Here is a 19,703-nt window from a genome sequence, read left to right on the forward strand (position 1 = left end):
CAGTATTCTTGCCTGGAGAATCCCATGGACAGAGGAGCCTGGCGGGCTACGGTCCATGGGGTGGCAAAGAGTTGGACACGACTGAGCAACTAATACTCCTCATGTGTCTTTTAATGTCTATGATCAGGTTAGTGAGATCCCTCCACTGCTACAAGGCAGATTCTTTTAATCAGTTTTCCTGTTTCATTCATTCAACAAACACTCACTGAGTACTGGGCTCTGAGCGGGTTTTGGAGGTTCTCAGATGAGCAGCAGACAGTTTGGCACCCCTTCTGGAACCCCAGGGTGGGGCAGTCAGATGTGGAGATGAAGAATTCTAGTTTTGAGGACTCTTGAGAGGGGTGTTTGTGTGGTGTCTCAGGAGCCTCATATTCTTTTCCCATTCGGTTGCCACAGATCAACTTGGGACTTAACAAGGCTGGAGAGTCTTTCAGAACTGGGGTCTCTGTCAGTAGCTTCTTTAAGGAACTGGCGCACTGACTGCAGAGCAAGACATCATTAGCACCAGGTATGGTGACAGCTATATCACTATTGGCCTCAAGACTGGAACACCATCTGTCAAAACTCCACACTGTGAGCAAAGCACACCGGACTGCCCTGTGGGGTGGCACCCTTGCTCAGGGGTCCTCCTTGGAGGACCAGGTTGGCATGGGACATCTTCGTGGAGTGTCTGCCCCGGAACCTTCCAGAAGCACACCCCTGCTGGTAGACATGTATGTGCATATTCATGGTGCTGGAAAGATATAAAAAGGATTTTTTTTTAAAAGAAAACAACAAATTTCCTGGACTCTCTGTGTTCTTCATCTAACATTAAATTTATTTCAAGAATTTGCAACAGTATTATACACACGTTAAAAAAAGTCAATTTCCTGTTAAATGAAATCAACTCACTATCCCTGGAGGTCATGACTATTTACAGTTTCATGTGTATCTTTCTAGATATTTCCGTATGCATATAAGCACACATAAAATCAATCAATCAATCGATTTCTCTAGCTAGCTAGCTATCACTTTACCAAAAAAGTATTAGCAAGCCCCCAAATGCTCCCTCCCCAGCAGGTATTTCCTATTTCATTCTGTCTCTCAGTGAAATAGCCCTGTAGGTCCCTCCACTCATGGCAGGAGCTGAAGAGATTAAGAACTGAGTTCCCCAGCCAAAGGGGATATATGTCCGTAGAGAGAGATTTAAATATAAAACAGTCCATGTGAACAAAGAAGCAGACTCAGATTTACAGAGATCCAACTAAGGGTTACTTGTGGGGAGAAGGGAGTGGAGAGGGGCACGACAGGGGTAAGGAATTAAGAGATACAACTTATTAAGCATTAAAAAGCTTCAAGGTATATTGTACAACATGGGCAATATAGCCAATATTCTGTAATAAGTATAGATGGAGAATAACGTGTACAAGTTGTGAATCGCTATATTATACACCTCTAACATAGTATTGTACGCCAGCTATGTTGCTGTTGTTGTTTAGTTGCCCAGCCGTGTCCGACTCTGAGACCCCAGGGACTGCAGCACGCCAGGCCTCCCTGCCCCTCACCATCTCTCAAAGTTTGCCCAAGCTCATGTCCATTGCATCAGTGATGAGTTGGCTGTTTGCATCAGGTGACCAAAATACTGGAGCTTCAGTTCCAGCATCAGTTTCCTTCCAGTGAGTAGTCAGGGTTGATTTCTTTTAAGATTGACTGGTTTGAGTTCCTTGCTGTCCAAGGGAGTTTCAGGAGTCTTCTCCAGCACCACAGTTTGAAGGCATCAGTTCTTCGGTGCTCAGCCTTCTTTACAGTCCAGCTCTCACAACTGTATGTGACCAGGAAGACCATAGCCTTGACTATATGGACCTATGTTGGCAGAGTCAGCTATACCCTACTTTAAAAATAAATGAAAATAAATAAAATAGTCCACGTGAGGAATGCAAGCTGCCTTTAAAAAATTACATCCTCTTTTTCTCCTGGACTTAATTCCCATTTTCAAAAACATGTATTCTGTCTTCTCTCATCTGTAAGTTAGTAAATCCAAATTTACCCCAACTTAGGTGGAAGGTAAGTAATCTGCGTCAGGTCATCCAGCTGGCTGAGTGGGGTTTGGGCAGGTCTGGGTGACTCCCAGCCGTCACCTGCCACCTCTGACGAGCTCACTGCCTCCTGCCCAGGCACAGAGATGGTGGGTTTTCTGTCTGCCTCTACTGACCCTTGTCCATCTATTAATACGTGCTCATCTTACTCAGGACAGAAGGAAGGATTCCCTTTGAGATTCCCCAGTCTTATCTCCGGCTGAGCTGGAGGCCTTCAGATGATCTACTAACAGTTTCTGGGGTCACATTTCCATAATGTAAGCCCCTTCTTTCATCTCTTTTTACCTCTCCTTCTTGACCGCTGGGCTTAGTAAGCTCCTGGAGTAGCTTCATTCATTCCTTTGCTACATTTTCCCTTTCTCCCTAGATGGGATTGTCAACTAGCATATAGTTGGAGTTTCTTTTATGAAAGACTTCCTCACTTTCCTCTCCAGTTCTTGTCCATGACTCCAGCACACACCTACTAGTTGGTCTACAGCTGCCAATTCTGCCTGCAAAGGTCAGCACGGAGTAATAACATTTGTGAATTGCTTACTTGTCAGGGTTGAGATTGAGAGTTTTATTTATTTTCTTTTTTTGGCGGCACGGTGCGGCATGCGGGATCTTAGCTTCCTTACTAGGGATCGAACCTGCGCAGGGGAAGTGCGGAGTCTTAACCACTGGACTGCCAGGGAAGTCCGAGATTAAGAGTTTTTAGACGCTGAAGTGGATATGGAGAAAGAGTGAGACCTGAGGTTTGGGGCAGTTCTACGTCTAGCTGTGTGGCCCCTGTCCCATCCTATCTCTGGACCCACAGCTTCTCAATCTACAGAATCATGACCTGGGTGCCCCACTCCCCTGGGGGGTGGTGTCTCCCAGCTTCACAGTCTGGTATCTCTAGGGATTCAGTGACCAGGTATTAGCTCTGTAACTAAATGGCCTTGCCCACGCCTGACTCCGAGGAGCCACTCTGGGGCCCCATCTGGACCATTTCTGGGTTCCCCCAAGCGAAATGTTGATGAGCAAGTACGAAATGTTATTTGAAAAGTGACATTTGTATGTTTTAGTGCCAGCATGAAATTCTTCAGCAATCATCCCCAGCAATATGACCGTATACCTGAAACCACACCTTGAAAACACTTAGTAGCCTCTTGTTTTAAAACGACTTTGGGGCGCCTATACTAAGATGCCCCAGGTTCCTCTAAGGGAGAACAGACCACCCAGTATGTTCCTCTTGTCATTCCAGTAAGTTCTTGGGAGGAGAACCAGCTTGGACCCATTTATCCACCAAATGGCAACTGTTTGAACTGACAGTGCGTCTGCATCTCTCCCAACGAGCAGAAGGCCACGGCACTTGGATTAATGAACAAGTTGGTGCCAAGCACGAATACCATAGGCATTTAGCAATAGGAACAGATAACCAAGTTATTCATCAAATTCAAAACTGTTTTGAATGGCTAAGGCAAAGCTGAAATAAAGAAGATCCCCAGCTGATGGGTGGCGGGGAAGGGTGCCAATCTAGGAAAAAAACAGTGTATTGCTTTACGTGACATTTTCTCTACCACCATGGTTTTCTTTTTTTAATTTGTTGGAGGCTGTGGGGATTTTTCACTTTTACATTAGAGAGTCAGTATAGCATGCTGGCCACGAACATAAAGTCTGAACAGATACTCTAAACCTCAGTTATCCCAACTGAAAAATGGGGACATACTTTGGCTGCCTCATAGGATTATTGTGAAGATTAAATGAGTTAACACAGTGATAGACCACTTAGAACAGATGCTAGGAATAAAGTGTTGATAAGTAATTGCCAATGTTAGTCTTATATTACCAATAAGAACAATTGTTTTGATTGTAACAAAGTATCTACTATAGGTTAGGAGCCTTTGGATGTGTGGGAATTGGGGGGAAATCCGCAGAATTCTCCCAAGGACTTTTATTTTGTTTTTTAAATTAAAAAATTACTTTTTATATAATTTGTAAAGGTCATACTCCATTTACAATTATTACAAAATATTGGCTCTATTTCTCATGTTGCACAAATACATCCTTACATCCTATCTCACACCCAGTGCTTTGTACCTCCCACTCCCCCACCCCCACTGACAACCAGGGTTTGTTCTCTATACCTGCTAGTCTGCTTCTTCTTATTTTGTTACATTCACTAGTCTGCTGTATCTTTAAACTTCCACATGTAAGTGGTGTGATGCGGTATCTGTCTTTCTCTGCCTGATGTACTTCAGTTAGCATAATGCCCTCCAAGTCTATCTATGTTGCTGCAAATGCTTTGACATCTGGGCAATTGTAAGTAATGCTGCTATGAATATTGGGGTACATGTTATCTTTCTGAATTAGTGCCCAATGACTTTTAGATAACCTTGACCTCTGGGTGGGTTCTAAGTGCATTATCAGTTATACTCAAGTTTTATTGAGCAACCACTATAAGACAAAGTCTCCCACATAACTGTAGGGTTTTTTCAACAATGTGATGGACACAGCTGTTTCAAAATGAGGAGACTGAGGCTCAGGGAGATTAAGTGACTTGTCCAAGGTCACTGAGAACATAAATGGCAGGGAGAGGTTCAAACCCAGGTCTTGCGGTGCCAAGTCCAGTGTATTTCCCACCAAATCATACTTATTTCTCATTTTCACCAGGGTTTACTTTTTCCCGTTAGTCAAATAATACGCTCCATATATATAATGATGGCTTATGATTAGAGATGTGCATATGTTTAGCAATATACTGTTTTCCATAAACAAACAAAGATATTAAAATGTTTTAAGAAAAGAAAAATTTTCCTGAACCATCTCCCCTACTCTATTCCCACAAAAACGTAGGAAGTTGAAATAGAGTTTTTTTTTCTTTCTTTTAAGTATTTTTAGGTCAAGTTTTCATAGAGTTTTCATAGAGCACTTGCTGCTGCTGCTGCTGCTGAGTCGCTTCAGTTGTGTCCGACTCTGTGCGACCCCATAGATGGCAGCCCACCAGGCTCCCCTGTCCCTGGGATTCTCCAGGCGAGAACACTGGAGTGGGTTGCCATTTCCTTCTCCAATGCATCAAAGTGAAAAGTGAAAGGGAAGTCGCTCAGTGGTGTCAGACTCTTCGCGACTCCATGGACTGCAGCTTACCAGCTCTTCCGTCCCTGGGATTCTCCAGGCAAGAGTACTGGAGTGGGTTGCCGTTTATTCCTCCAGGGGATCTTTCCTGATCCAAGGACTGAACCCTCATCTCCTGTCTGTGTCTCCTGCATTGGCAGGAGGGTTCTTTACCACTTGGGCCACCCGCGAAGCTGACAGCCTCTGACCAACAGGCAAATATTACACAACAAGATGTTCAGGGAATGCTATCTACAATATCAATTCATTGCAGTCCCTTCAGACCTCAAGCCATTCAGAGCCTGTCTAAAATTCAAAATCAGATGGGCTTCCATCTAGAGATTGGTCACTGACCCAGAAAGGGAAGACCTGGGTGCCATCTTGGTTTGATTTGGGTGTCGTCTTGGCTTGGGTTTGCTTTACCCTCACTGACTCTTGGCCCAGGTGTGTACATGTAGGGAGCAATACGTTCCCTAGCAACGCACCCCTGAAGTCGGCAGGCTCTGCCAATAGCATCTATTTGCTCATGAAGAAACCAGATGCTTGGAGTTTAGGAATCTCTTTTCTCAAAATGCTCTCAGCAGAGAAAAATCAAAGCAGTGTAAAACCTCACCACATGGAAGAGGGTCGCATCAAGCTTTTCCTTACCACATGACCTTGAGATACCCAAGGATACAAAACCGAGGATAGTAAGGGGAGCACTTTGGAATTGGCATTCAGAAATTTGACTTTCAAACTGTTTTAGCTGTACTGACTGATGTAAAACAACATAAGCCCCCATGAACTCTTTGTTCTGTAGCAGAAATGACCTATCAAACCTAGCAGTGAGGGATTATCAGCAGGTCTGGACGTGAGGGAGGCGATCATGGACCTCTTCACGTCTGCAGGGGAGCTAGTCCTCAAGCTCTACAGTTTCAAGTTTTAAGTTCTGGCCACACCACGAAGGGTGCAGGATCTCAGTTCCTTGACCAGGGATTGCACCTGGACCACAGCAGTGAAAATACCAAATCCTAACCACGAGACCACCCGGGAACTCCTATAAGCTCTGTATTTCTCTGTGCTTGCATAAATGGAAGCCCATGTGAGAAAACACAGTTATATTAAAAATCTATTTATTATTTATATTTTACCTCTTTTCCATAAAGGATATTAAATTAAATGTGGCTCAGATGGTAAAAATCTACCTGCAATAAGGGAGACCTGGGTTTGATCCCTGGACTGGGAAGATCCCTTGGAGGAGGGCATGGCAACCCACTCCAGTATTCTTGCCTGGAGAATCCCATGGATGGAGGAGCCTGGTGGGCTACAGTCCATGGGGTCGCAAAGGGTTGGACACGACTGAGTGACTAAGCACAGCTCAGTACACAAATGAAAGTTATGTACCCAAACTTCCACTCTCTTCAAGGTACCCGCTGTTTTGAGGAAACCTGGTAGCTGTTATGACTCTGTGAGTGAAACTCGCGCTCCCACATGCTTTTGTGCGAGGATCTGTCAAATCCCCACTCGGACGTGGGGTGTATCCACTGTCAGTGGCTAGCCGGCTGCCAGGTGGGAAGCCACGGTTCCCCATGGGACAAACTGAAATAAGGAAGTGACCACTCACAGGTCCTGCAGGACGGACCTGCTGCACCTCAGGGGGCCACACGGGGAGGTCATGGCCAAGGGTGAACAGAGAGACAGGACTCGGGGCACACACCTTTAGGGGCCGTGGATAGAGGGTGCTGGGGTTCCTGACCTAAGGCCAGATTGGTCAATTCAAACCAAGAAAGTGGGCTTCTAGTGAGCTAGAAGGGGGTCTCAGCTAAGGAGGGGCACAAGCAGTGGGGTCTGGGGAGAAGGAGAGACTATGGATCATGACCCCTGGCTGCTATTTAGGGCGTGCACTTGCATGAGGGGGCTGGTGTCAATTTAAGCTCTCCACAGCCCTCCTAGCTGAACAAAACAGATGCAGAGGCAGCGACACCCCGGGGTAGCTTAGCTAAGCCCTCAGCAGCCCAGCGGATTTGTTCCTGTGTGTGCGGGCATGCTCAGTTGCTCAGTCATGTCCCACTCTTTGCAACTCCAGGGACTGCAGCCCGCCAGGCTCCTCTGTCCACGGGATTATCCAGGCAAGAATACTGGAGTAGGTTACCATGCCCTCCTCCGAGGGGATCGTCCCAGCCCAGGGATCGAACTCGAGTTTCTTTCGGCTCCTGCATTGGCAGGCGGGTTCTTTACCACTAGCACCACCTGGGAAGCCCACAAGATGTCCTGGTGAGATAGAAGTGAACTCGTATATCCTCATCCTGCTACCGGTCCTGTGAAGGACACGGAATCTAAAAGACCTAGCTGTATTTTACCAGATTGTTGATGGAATCTTTTGTTTTTAACTTTCTGCCAGATTTTCAGACTCTGACAAACCCAGGATCCTGATTCCTGAAAGCTCTTCATCTTGGAGTGTTGCTTTAAACAAAACGATCGAAAAAAGAAAAGTAAACTCAACTGGCAATTTTGTCATAGTTTTCTGCATAAACAGTATCTGCAGCACTTTCATTCTTTACTGTAGTAAATCTGGATATAATAATTTTATAAGGTACGTAGCACACGGAGAAGGCAATGGCAACCCACTCCAGTACTCTTGCCTGGAAAATCCCAGGGACGGAAGAGCCTGGTGGGCTGCAGTCCACGGGGTCGAGAAGAGTCGGACAGGACTGAGCGACTTCATTTTCCCTTTTCACTTCATGCATTGGAGAAGGAAATGGCAACCCACTCCAGTGTTCTTGCCTGGAGAATCCCAGGGACGGGGGAGCCTGGTGGGCTGCCGTCCATGGGGTCGCACAGAGTCGGACACGACTGAAGCGACAGCAGCAGCATGCATTTATGTTTGTCAAGTAGCAGTGATTTTTCATCTTTTGGTGGTGGTGGTTTAGTTGCTAAGTCGTGTCCGACTCTTGCAACTCCATGGACTGGAGCCCACCAGGCTCCTCTGTCCATGGGATTATCCAGGCAAGAATACTGGAGTGGGCAGTCATTCCCTTCTCCAGGGGATCTTGCCGACCCAGGGATCAAACCTGAGTCTCTCACATTGTGGGCAGATTCTTTACCCTCTAAGCTGCAGAGACAAATTCTTAAATCTTTCAAAGGGGGCTATAAAAGATATTTGCATTTGGCATTTTTTTTCCCCAATTTCTGCCCAAATCACAAAATTTCTTTTTCCTCCGGCCCTTAGAATTATAAAGTTTCACACCTCAGTGGGCATTCTTGCCTCTTGATCCTTAGGCTCTAATGTGATATAGCATTTTCTCCTTATGGGTCAGATCTGGCTAAGAAACTGTCATCCTTTTAAAAGATGTTCATTTTTTCACCAAGGAAACTGACTTCTGACTGACTTTGTCTGCACACTTGGGCAAGGCAGTCCTTAATTTTTTCCACCGTCCTGTTCATCGCTCTTCAGAGCAATGTTGCTAAGGGAAGGGAGGCTGAAACTGTCACTCAGTCAAAATGAGGAAAGGAGAGGCCTGTCATCTGAAAGGCTGGATCTCCCCTCTTTAAGTTAAGTCTCTGTTAAGTTTGTTGAATGAATAAACAATGAATGTTGTTTGAAAAGCAAAGCCATTCTCCTTGAGAGCCACAAGGACACTGCAGACACTTAAAAGTTGGGTGAACTTACACTTGGTGTTATAAGTCAAGTTCTAGAACAGTGATCTTTAAGGAGGGGTGTCCTTTCGTTTCATGGAAAAGATGCCAATAAGCCTGCACTCTAGGATCAGTTTCATTTGGGTGTATCCTGCCTCTCTCCCTGGGTGGCAGACTTTGGGAGAGAGTATCCCTCTAAGACATGACTTAATTTGGGGACCATACTTGGGCTTCCCTGGTGGCTCAGAGGTTAAAGCGTCTGCCTGGAATGTGGGAAACTCGGGTTCAATCCCTGGGTCGGGAAGATCCCCTGGAGAAGGAAATGGCAACCCACTCCAGTACTCTTGCCTGGAGAATCCCATGGAGGGAGGAGCCTGGTAGGCTGCAGTCCATGAGGTCACAAAGAGTCGGACACGACTGAGCGACAAACTACTACTACTACTTGGCAAAAGCAAGTGCTTGAGTTTAATTCGCTTGGAAGCAAGGCTGAAGGAAAAAAGCCCTTTAAACTTGCAGAACCTTGGCTACACCTCTCCACCTCTCTAGGCATCAGTTTGGGGAGGTGGAAATGCCAGCACCTCTTCCTGACCGCTTCCCTGGAAGCAGCGAGAATCATTGTGAGACTTGAAAGCCGGCCGCCCTGTCTCTGTGTTAGGAACGCTCCGTGCCTAATCATTTTGTTTCGCATCTCCTCACCTAAGGACTCCTCTATCTGGCCCCCACAGGCTGGTTTAAAAGCCAAGTCAAGGGGCGTGTGAGCTAGGGGCTTCTCATCCTCCACTGTGTATTATTACACATACTGGGGAAGGATTGAATCAGGCCTCAGAGAGGCTTGGAAGGGGAGAAAGCAGACAGAGGTTTCCTAACGAAGGTCACAGAAGCCCTCTTTGAATAAGATGCCAGATTACGGCAAGACCTTTTTTGTCCTAAATCTAGTTATTAACTAAACACCGGCAAAGGGGGACACAGTTTGCAATAGCGTGGGGAGTGAGCGGAGAAGCCGCCTCTCATTTGGAATGTCTGTTCAGAGCCTAAGTGCCTGTCTACCACCTGAGAGGGAAGGGATGGGAGCAGGGTTATTGAAAAAAGGATGCTGGGGACCTCCCTCACCATCACCACAGCTCAGAGGCTCTCAAGGGGGCAAGGACCCTCCCCACAAGGAGAGCACCACACTGCTCTATAAGGAACCGGCTGACCCTTCAGAACAGGGAGAGTCCAGCTCATTGCTAATATCATCTGGCCTGGAAGGTGGCAGCAAAAACCAGGCTCCGAGAGACCGTGGAGCCCGCCTGGCTGTGTGGGTGCCCCACCCACAGCCTTTGTCCGCTCTGTTTGCCATCCAACAAAGTCTGCCCCAGTTGCTAATTGGGGATCATGTCTCTTATAAAGGAGGCCTGCTTGTTGCCTGCCCTGGTAGTGGAACAGCAGGAAGTCTCTGCACAAAAAAAAAAAAAAAAAAGCCATTTTTGTATATTATACCTCTCCTGGATGGATTTGTGCCAGACTCTTTTCCAGTTCTCCTTCAGCTGCCCTCCAGAGCACAGCCCATCTCTTTTCTACGGGGTCAGGGCTCAAGACTCCCCTGACAAATCCCTCGTGTCTGTGATGCACAGGAAAAGGTCACCTTCCATGCACAGGTTGTGCCAATTTCTGGACGCGTGTCCAGAGAACAGGCGCAAGCTCACCGCTGGTAACATTCTAGGTCATGTTTGTGCTGTGTGTGCTCAGTGGCCAAGTCACGTCCCCGCTTTGCGACCCCACGTACTCTAGCCCTCCAGGCTCCTCGGTCCATGCAGTTGTCCAGGCAAGAATACTGGAGTGGTTGCCATTTCCTCCTCCAGCGGATCTTCCCCACCCAGGGATGGAACTCGCGTCTCGTGCGTCTCCAGCATTGGCAGGTGGATTCTTTACTACTGAGCCACCCGGGAAGCCCTATGCTTGTGAGAGAGGACCCTAAAGCCAGAGGAGAAGGTGACGGATCTTCTCCAGGTGAAAGCCTGCCACTCAGTGCGACCTGCGATTCTCACCCGTAAGCTGGGCGCGCGGAGCTCTGTCGTCGCTGCGCTTCAGCTCAGCCGGAAGGTAAATAAATACAGCGGGGAAAACTCGTCCCTGAGTTAGCTCCTGCCTCCCAGAGAGACGCCCACTTTGAGTCTCCCACTTTGAGAACATCCAACTTCGAGGCCTAAAAAGAAACGCGCGGCTCATCATTTCCGCTAGATGGCGCGATGTCCCCTAATCCATCCGCAAGACACCCGATTTATAAAAATAAATACAATCCGACGCCTTCCGAAACCACATCACATAATAGCAGCTCGCAGGCTCCCATTGGAAAAAAAAAAAAAGAAAAGAAAAATCTAAATCTGGGGGAATTGACTCTACGTCCGAGCAAATCTAATGCAATCACATTAACAGGCTGCAATCAAGAACTGCACAGGCCCCTTCATCGGCCCTCCTCCTGGGTACACCTGTTCCCCTGCCCCAGTGCTTCCCCTGGGATGGGCCACGGCTCGAACCACGCGCGGAGCCTTCTCTGCTCGGAGCTCGCCGGGTCCACCTGTCCGCTTAGGACCATCAGGGCCCCCCGGGATTCTACCCCTTAAGCACTCAGCGCAAGCCCCTCATCTTCCTGCGCACCTGCCCTTCCAGGCAAGGGAGAGCTCGGACCCGAGCCCACACGGAGCGTAGCATCTACGGCCCCGGGGCCGGCGCTCGAGCCGCGGCTCTAACTAGGCAGCCTGGAGCAGGGCAGGGGGACGCGGCTCGGGCGAGTCCGGCCAGTGAAAGCTCACGGCGGGACGGCCGGGTGGCCCGCTCTGTCCCAGGCCCCGCGGGCCGATCGGAACGGCAGCCCGAGGAGGAGGTGGCCGCGCGGGAGAAACGGAGCTCCTAGCACGCGCACAGTGGTACAGATGGTCGCCGGGTGTGCCCAACCGCGCGCGCTGCGGGCAGCCGGGGGAGAGCATTTTAGGGGAAAAAAAGAACAAATACCAAACCACAAAAACTTTACTGCTGCCAAGAGCTCAAGCGATCGAGGCGCAGCAAAGCTCCAAATCTGGGCAAGATGAAAGCAAGATGAGACGCAGGGTTGGTTTGGCGGGGGGGTACCAAAGCGGTGCGGTGGCCCGGGCAAGTGGCGGCGGCGGCGCCTCGGGGCTGTCAGAGCCGGGTCGGTCAGGCTCCCGGCGCGCGCTTACCTTGGCGGCTGCATGAGCCCCTGCAGCCCGCGGGGGGTGGCGTTGGCCGGGCGGCGGGAGAAGAGGGGGTGCCTGGGCGCCGCTCTCGGCCCCGGGGCAAGGTGGGAGGGGCTCGGCAGGCGCTGGTCCCCGCCACCCCGGCCGGCTCAGCAGCGGCCCGGGGCGCGCCGCTTGCTCCCGGGCTGCATGCCTGCGAGCGCCTGGAGGAGCCGGCCCGAGAGCGAACGGCGAGTGCTTCCCCAGCCCAGAGGCTCGGGAGCCGCGCAGCCGGCGCTCGGGAGACAACTGCCGAGTCGGGCTGCTCGGGCCAGCCCCCTCCCTCGCCCGGCCCCCGCCCGCCGCCGCCGCCGAGCGCTCGGCGTCGCGAGGTTCGTTTGCGCGCGGAGGGGAGGGGGCGGGCCGGGCGCCCAGGGCGCCGGCGGGGGGCGAGGCGGGCGGGGCCGGCGGGGAGGAGGCGGGAGAGGAGGCGGCGGTGCGGACTCGGATTGCCCTGCCCTCCGCGGCCGCACCTTCCCGCATCAGTACCGGTTGAGGGGTGGGCTGGGGGTGCGCACACTGCAAATCGAGACTTCCCTAAACCGCGCCCGGGTCAGGGGGGCGCGGGGGACAAGTGCGGCGACCCTCGAGGCGCCTCCAACTTTACTAATGTCCCGCTGGGATGCCCTGGAGAGCACGTTTCCATCATCCTTTCCAAGGTGGTCCAAGGGTCAGGGACCGGGGCGGGGTCGGGAGCAGTTGCTCTGAGGTTTCTGGAATAGACCTTCGCTTCCAGGAGAAACGCCGCTGCTCTCTCCAGAGACACACGTTAGTTGCAGACTGAGATGCTTAAGACTCTTCTGTTGGAAAACTAACACACGTATGTTAAATGTGTAGTGCACGAATACGTTGCTGCGTACAAAGCTGAGCCATATCTAGAGAATAAAGACGACCGCGCCACGTCCCCTCCACCTTGCAGCCGCTCCCCAGCGGTCATCGCGGGTCGGGTGTGCTCCGCTGCTGGTCTTTCTCCTCCTTTCTCTGCCCTTTTACCCGCACACGCGCGGATTGCAAGTGGATTCTCACGGGCTTTTCAAAAGAAATATTTTACCGCGCGGCGCACGCACACACTGGCGAGAACACGGCCACTTGAGCTGCGATAAATCCCCCAGAGGCTTGCGGAATCCGGAGGAAGATCCGGATCCCTGCAGCGACACACAAGGAGCCACCCCATCGCCCCGCAAAATCTGAAACTGCAGCTGGGCCCTGAAGTCAGCGTGAGCACACAGCTCACGCCCCTGTTAGCGTTGCGAGCTGGAGAAATTGGCCAGCGCATTTCAGACGGGGTGATGGCCTTGGCGTTTTTTTTTTTTTTTTTTTTTTTAAACAGAAAACAAGCTGTATTTGGATTTGGTTGTGATGAGACCTCTGGATTTGCAAAATAAAAAGGTATTATCTACATTAAAACGTGATCGTTGTTTATGCTTGTGGTCCTGAGGGATGTGGTTTGAACTCTGTATTCTGTGCTTTACTGGCATTGAGATAGTCTATAGCTGGGATATAAATAAAATCCATGTGATTTAGCAGGAAGAGATTGGGTATTGGGATCGCTGGTTTCTATAATTAGCTCTGACCTTGGGCAAGAGTTCTAGCTTTGTTGGGCCTCAGTTTCCTCACCTATAAATAGAGGAGTTGTACTAGATGTTGGGAGAGGTAGCAGGAGGGGGAGAGATCCAGCCCTAACAGTTGGTGAAAACTGATTTCTTCCTTCCTCTGTCTTTCAACTCAGCTCTAACCTCTCCTCCTTAGGGAATGGCTATTCCAGCACCACATGTTTCCCTTCCTAATAGTGATCTCACTTTGCAGTTATGCATGCATAACTGACCCTTACCTAGTGTGTTCTTCTCCCATCAGATGGTAAGCACATTGAGGGCAGGAGTCTGGACCACTTGGGGTCCTCATTGCGTCCCCAGTATTTAGTATAGTGCCTAGCACTTGACAGGCATGCCACAAGAATCTCTGAATCACTATCACCCAAATAGACAATTTCTTACTGCTTGTCCAACTCCCTTGTCATTTTAAAAAGATCTGTAAGTGGAAACATTTTAAAATGAAACCTTTGGAAAGGACCCAGCAGGGTTTTCCCTTCTTGGGAGACAAATAGTTCACTGTCTAGATGAGGACAGACGATTTCCAGCTTAACCAAAGGCCGTAGAGACAGCTAGCTGCTATTTACCTTGATGAACACCGGCTCCTGTGGAGGAGACAACGAATATGAATGTTACTCATTAAAGTGCTTGATTAAGTTGGAACCAGGCAAAGGCAGTTGCAATGCACACATGAGCAGTCAGACTTAAATGAGGCCATGGAGTGTGTTTAGGGTGCAAATGAACAAATGTACATGCTCTCAACTAACCATCTAGAAACACTCCTAATATCAAGTTCCAGGGAATGCTTGTCTTTCTTTCCTGCAAAGGATCTGAATTTCTTAAAAAAGATGAACAGGAAATGGGCTAACCTGGGTCCAAGAGTTAAAAAAAAAATTAAAGCCATTATGAAAAAAGGGGTGGAGAGGGGAGTGAAAGTCTAATGCAGCCTGAGACAAATATCTGTAAGTTTCTCTCTTGTTCCGTGTACAGAGTTGCTGGGAGAGGTTACATTTATAGAGGAAAATGGGAGGGCTGGGGTTTTCACCCCTTCTCGGCTACTTTTTTCTTTTCTCTTGTTTGCAAGGGATAGGTACAGCCCTGGATGCTCAATCCAAGTCCCTTGCGCAAGCTTCTGGTTTCCACAGTGAGCCTTAGTCTGCTGGGAAGTGTGCCGTGTGGGTGAGGCGGATCCGGCTGGAGCCTTTGGGAGGAGACGCCACCCCCCAGCGCAAGGAGCCCTGTGTTACTGGGGTGTGGAGCACCAAGTTGTTTCTGGCGAGGGGTGGCACCTGTAGGCGAGAGCGCACCCTCTGAAAGTAAATTCCCGATGAAGGTGATCAAGGCTTCTTCCCAGCTGGCAGTGTTGCAGTGAACTGGCGTGGCTCTCCACTGAGGGCTGGCACCTCGACTATCACTTTGGATTGAGTACCACTTCGGCATGATTTTCCGGATAAATTCAGGTTCAAAAGTAAAAGTGAGGCTTAAAGGAGAAGCAGGTCAGGAGCTGTCATAGGAGCCTCTTAAAGAGAGAGGGACTGGCTGTCCCACACCTGGCTTCAGTGAGACACAAGGAGGGAGTGGATGCTGAGGACTTAACTCGTTTGGCATAGACCTGAAGAAGCGGCGCGGGGTGGGTTGCATCCCAGAGGCATTGCCTGCTCTAATAAACCCAGGCGCGTTTTGTGTCAAGCAGTTATTCTATAGCTGGCTCTGTGCTGGACCCTGGAGCAGGCACTTACTTGAGGAACACAGCCTCTGCCCATAAGACACTTGCAGTCCAGCGGGAGAAAGGAAGGCAGAGCAGTGAAGTCTCAGTAGCTGGGGTTTGTGGGGGGCGGAGCCTCAGCAGCTCCATTTTTCATTTCATCAGCCTCTGTCCTCATATAATTATAGTGACACAGAGTGTTTGTGCAAATGCAGCTTTAAGGCCAGACTCTGGCCTTCCCTTCCAACCAGACTGCTGTTCATAAGTCGCTATAGACTCTCTGGAGTTGACGCTATAAGGTAAGGGGTGGACAGTGTCATAGGATTTAGAAGGTAGGTTCATCACTAGTTGGAAGGATTGGGAACAAGTCTTTATGGAAGAGGTGTCATTGGAGATGATCTCCGATAGGTGGACTTGATTTTAATCTGTGGGTGTTAGGGGAGCAGGGAGAGTGTTCCAGGGGGAGGGTGGGGGGTAGCCCATGAATAAAGTCTTGGAGATAGCAAAATGTGGGAAGTTCAATAAGGAATGGTTAAGTCTAGTTGGAATTTATGGGCTGGAATAGAGATGTGATGGAGAAGGAGGTTAGGGCCACCATGTAGGGAAGCTCGGTTGCAGAAGGACTAATAGGAAACCATTGAAGGTTACTGAGTAGAGAAATAACAGAAGTGAAGCTGCACTTTAGGCAGGTCAATGAAAGATGGTTTGGAGAGACAAGAGTTGGGCAACCACCCAGAAAAGTCTATTAATCTTGACACATTATTGTTGGGAGCATGACCCAGGGTGCTAAGACTGTACTGGGAGGTACAGAGCTGCAGAAGACCCAAATGCTTTGCAGAAGTGGACGACAGAGGAGTATCAAGGTAGGTGTCAGATGGGGTGAGTTCTCATTACAGAGACTGGGAAGTTATGAGAAGCTTGGAAGGGGGTAGACTGTGATTGGGCCAATCACCAGTGTCTTTGCATGGGGGGAGCCCCAAAATTCCATAGAGGAAAATCACTCAGTTTTCCATATTTGACAGCATGTATGCAAGTTTAAACCAAAACCCAGTGCTTGTGCTCAATGTAAGAAAAGCAGCCCTAGTTTTCATTGTTTCTCTGCAGCTTTTCTCCCCACAGGCCAGTCACTGGTGGCCGGTGTTGTGTTAGTCACTCAGTTGTATCTGACTCTGTGCAATCCCAAGGACTATAGCCTGCCAGGTTCCTCTGTCCATGGAATTCTCCAGGAAAGAATACTGATGTGGGCAACCATTTCCTTTTCCAGGGGATCTTCCTGACCCAGGGATCAAACCCCAGTCTCCTACATTGCAGGCGGATTCTTTATCATCTGAGACACCACTGTAAGGACCAAAGTAAGGCAAAATAAAGGTTGTTTTTTCTTTCTTTGGTTAGGTAAGCAAAACATTAGCTCAGGAATAGAAAGAAAAGAAAACATCTCTTTACTGTCGTTTCATGCCTTTGGACAATAGAATAAGGTGGTGGAAAAGGCAGGCTTTTCTGATGGATTTAGCCAGGAGGAGAGCTGGAGGGTTCGGGCAGCCACAGATGCAGGAGAACAGCTGGAAAGTGGTGGGCAAGCATAGCCACCCGCACCACAACAGCATCCATAGAAGCCTGTTTTTGACAGTTGAGAAATGGAGGAAGTGGGGAGCAGCTGGCACTGCAGTTCCCCATGGTGACGTGGCCAGAAGGGCAAGGCTTGCCGATTTCTTTGTCTCAAGGCAGGATCAGTTTGGGTTTGGCTTTGCTATTGTTTACTGAATGCTGACTGTGCCAGAACATTCTATGTTATAGATGCTTCCTTCCTCCTCATAGTGCTCTCTTTTGTTTAGTCGCAAAGTTGTGTTCGACTCTTTGCAACCCAACCCCCTGGACTGCAGCACATCAGGCTTCCCTGCCCTTCACTATCTCCTAGAGTTTGCTCAAACCCAGGTCTATTGAGTCGGTGATGCCATCCAACCATCTTGACCTCTGCTGTCCCCTTCTTCTCCAGCCTTCAATCTTTCCCAGCTTCAGGGTCTTTTCCAATGAGTCAGCTCTTTGCCTCAGGTGGCTAAAGTATTGGAGCTTCAGCTTCAGCCTCAGTCCTTCCAACCCACACTCAGAGTTGATAGGCTTTAGGACTGACTGGTTGGATCTCCTTGCAGTCCAAGGGATTCTCAAGAGTCTTCTCCAGCACCACAGTTCAAAAGCATCAGTTCTTTGGCGATCAGCCTTCTTTATGGTCCAACCACTCTCACATCCGAACACGACTACTGGAAAGGCCATAGCCTTGACTACAGATCTTTGTTGGCAAAGTGATGTCTGCCTTTTAGTACACTGTCTAGGCTTGTCATAGCAACCCTCTGAGATGGGTGCAGATATTCTTATTTTATCAACAACTGAGATTCAGAGAAGTCGATGACTGGATGAACACGTGGTATAGTCAGGATTTGAATCCATGTCTGAGTCCGCAGACAGTGCATTTCCCACTAAGAATGTGTCCCATTTTCCTGACCATCCTTCTCCACCTCTCCTGCTCAGGTTTAAGCTGGAAACGTCAATGCCCACAGCTCCGCAGAGCAAGCTTGGGCGCTTCATTTGGCAGCACTGCCAAGGCTGGCGGAGAAATATGTAGTGCTGTCACTCCAGCCACATGCACTTGATGTTCACGGAGCAAGATCTGCTGATGGGATGTTGTTCTGGTAGGTTTTGGAAGGCTTTGTTAGTTCGTGAACCAAGGGGAAGGGCAGGGAGATTGCTGGGTTCCTTTAAATATTTGGATGTGCTTCCCAGGAAGCAACTGAGTCACAGCCATCCCTGGGGCTCTTGGGATGGGGTTCAAATTTGGACCCTTTGGAGAGGAGCTCCTTGACTGATATAACTAAATTCTCATTGATCAACTGGGGTTTTCACCTTGCTCCCTGACTAACCAACATCTTTAGTAAAATGATTCATTAACCTGTGAAAGCCAGATCTCTTGATCCCCAGAATCTGGTCCTCCTGGAATAAACTTAATTTAAAAATCTATTTCTTTTCCAGCTGAATTAATATTAGATTTCATGATCTGGGGCTTCCCTGGTGGTTCAGATGGTAAAGAATCTGCCTGCCAGTGTAGGAGACCCAGGCTCAATCCCTGGGTCGGGAAGATCCCCTGGAGAAGGGAATGGCAACCCACTCCAGTACTCTTGCCTGGAGAACTCCATGGACAGAGGAGCCTGGTGGGCTACAGCCCATGGGATCCCAAAAAGTTGGAAATGACTGAGCGACTAACACTTTCAAGATTTTAAACTTTGCTTTATCCATTATTAAGCATTTATAAAAAAACAAGGAATAAAATACTTAATTCAAAATTTTTTTTACACATAAACAATAGTACATTAAAAAAAGAAAGAAAGAAATTCTTCTACCTCATGCATGGAGGTCTTGTTGATTTTGTTTTCCAACCCAAACTGGGTTTTACAGGCACTCCTGCGAGCACACCAGGTATTGAATCTAGTCCACAAACGAAGAAAAATTCAGTCACAGATTGGAGTAGGGACCCACAAGGATCTCCTATTGTCTGAAGGTATTGTTTATAGGGTTAAATTATTTTTTAACAGAAGAGGCCACTGGCATTTAAAAACATATAGATCAGTTAGGGTAAGGCTGCAGTGCTGTAATCAAGAGACTGGACAATAATATGACTTAAAGAATAAAATTTATAAACTTTTTCTCTCACAGTCCTGGTGGGCGCTTCAGACTCCAGTGCTCATTCTGGGATTCAGGTTATTTTCAAGTCATTGTTCCATCCTCCCCAGAGCCTTCTGGTGATTTGCATAATCAAAGCCATAAATAAATGGTTTCCACTTGCATCATCATTTCTCCTAATAGTCCACTCGGTGAGGTCACAGGTCCACTCCGAGCTGCAAGGGAGGCTGGGAAATTAATATAGTTAGGCAGCTGTTGTTCTTTTTCCACAGAACAAGGGAGCTTCAGTTTTGGTGGACAGCTGGTGGTATTTGGTGAACAGCTAGCAGCATCACGGCACAGAAAAGGAAGTGTTGGCTGTGGGCTCCGAATACCTGGGGTTTGAATCCTTGCTCTGCTGTTCCGAACTGGACAGGCTGCCTTATCTCTTGGAGTTTTGCTTCTTTCCACTGCTGTGCCCCTCTTATTGCTCGATAGCCTCAGTCAAGGTTGCAAGGAATGAAAACCAGCTTGAGCTAGCTTTGAGGAAAGGGAGATTTAGTTTATGGTCCAAGTCATCCAACAGAACCAAATGCAGGAAGTATACATGAACCTTGGTAGAGAAGGACCAGAATTAGAGCTGGAAGCATTTGATGGCAACAGGAGGAAAGAGGGGATATTCTAGGAGTCAGCCATCAATTAGCAAGTCATGTTGGTTCAGTTCAGTTCAGTCGCTCAGTCGTGTCCGACTCTTTGCGACCAC

At 48.8% G+C, this 19,703-nt stretch overlaps 1 protein-coding gene across 1 annotated transcript in view; it reads right to left on the minus strand.

Moving 5' to 3' along the window:
* The window catches only part of RGMA (repulsive guidance molecule BMP co-receptor a), a 49,203-nt gene extending 36,974 nt beyond the window's left edge, over positions 1-12,229 (minus strand). The window contains exon 1 of the mRNA XM_040256991.1: positions 11,963-12,229. Within this exon, the coding sequence (XP_040112925.1) occupies positions 11,963-11,976 (14 nt within the window). The 5' untranslated portion in view covers positions 11,977-12,229. The remainder of the gene's footprint in view (positions 1-11,962) is intronic.
* Between the last annotated feature and the right edge of the window lie 7,474 nt (positions 12,230-19,703).

Source organism: Oryx dammah, unplaced genomic scaffold, assembly GCF_014754425.2.
Source record: "Oryx dammah isolate SB20612 unplaced genomic scaffold, SCBI_Odam_1.1 HiC_scaffold_16, whole genome shotgun sequence".
Taxonomy (NCBI): Eukaryota; Metazoa; Chordata; class Mammalia; order Artiodactyla; family Bovidae; genus Oryx; species Oryx dammah.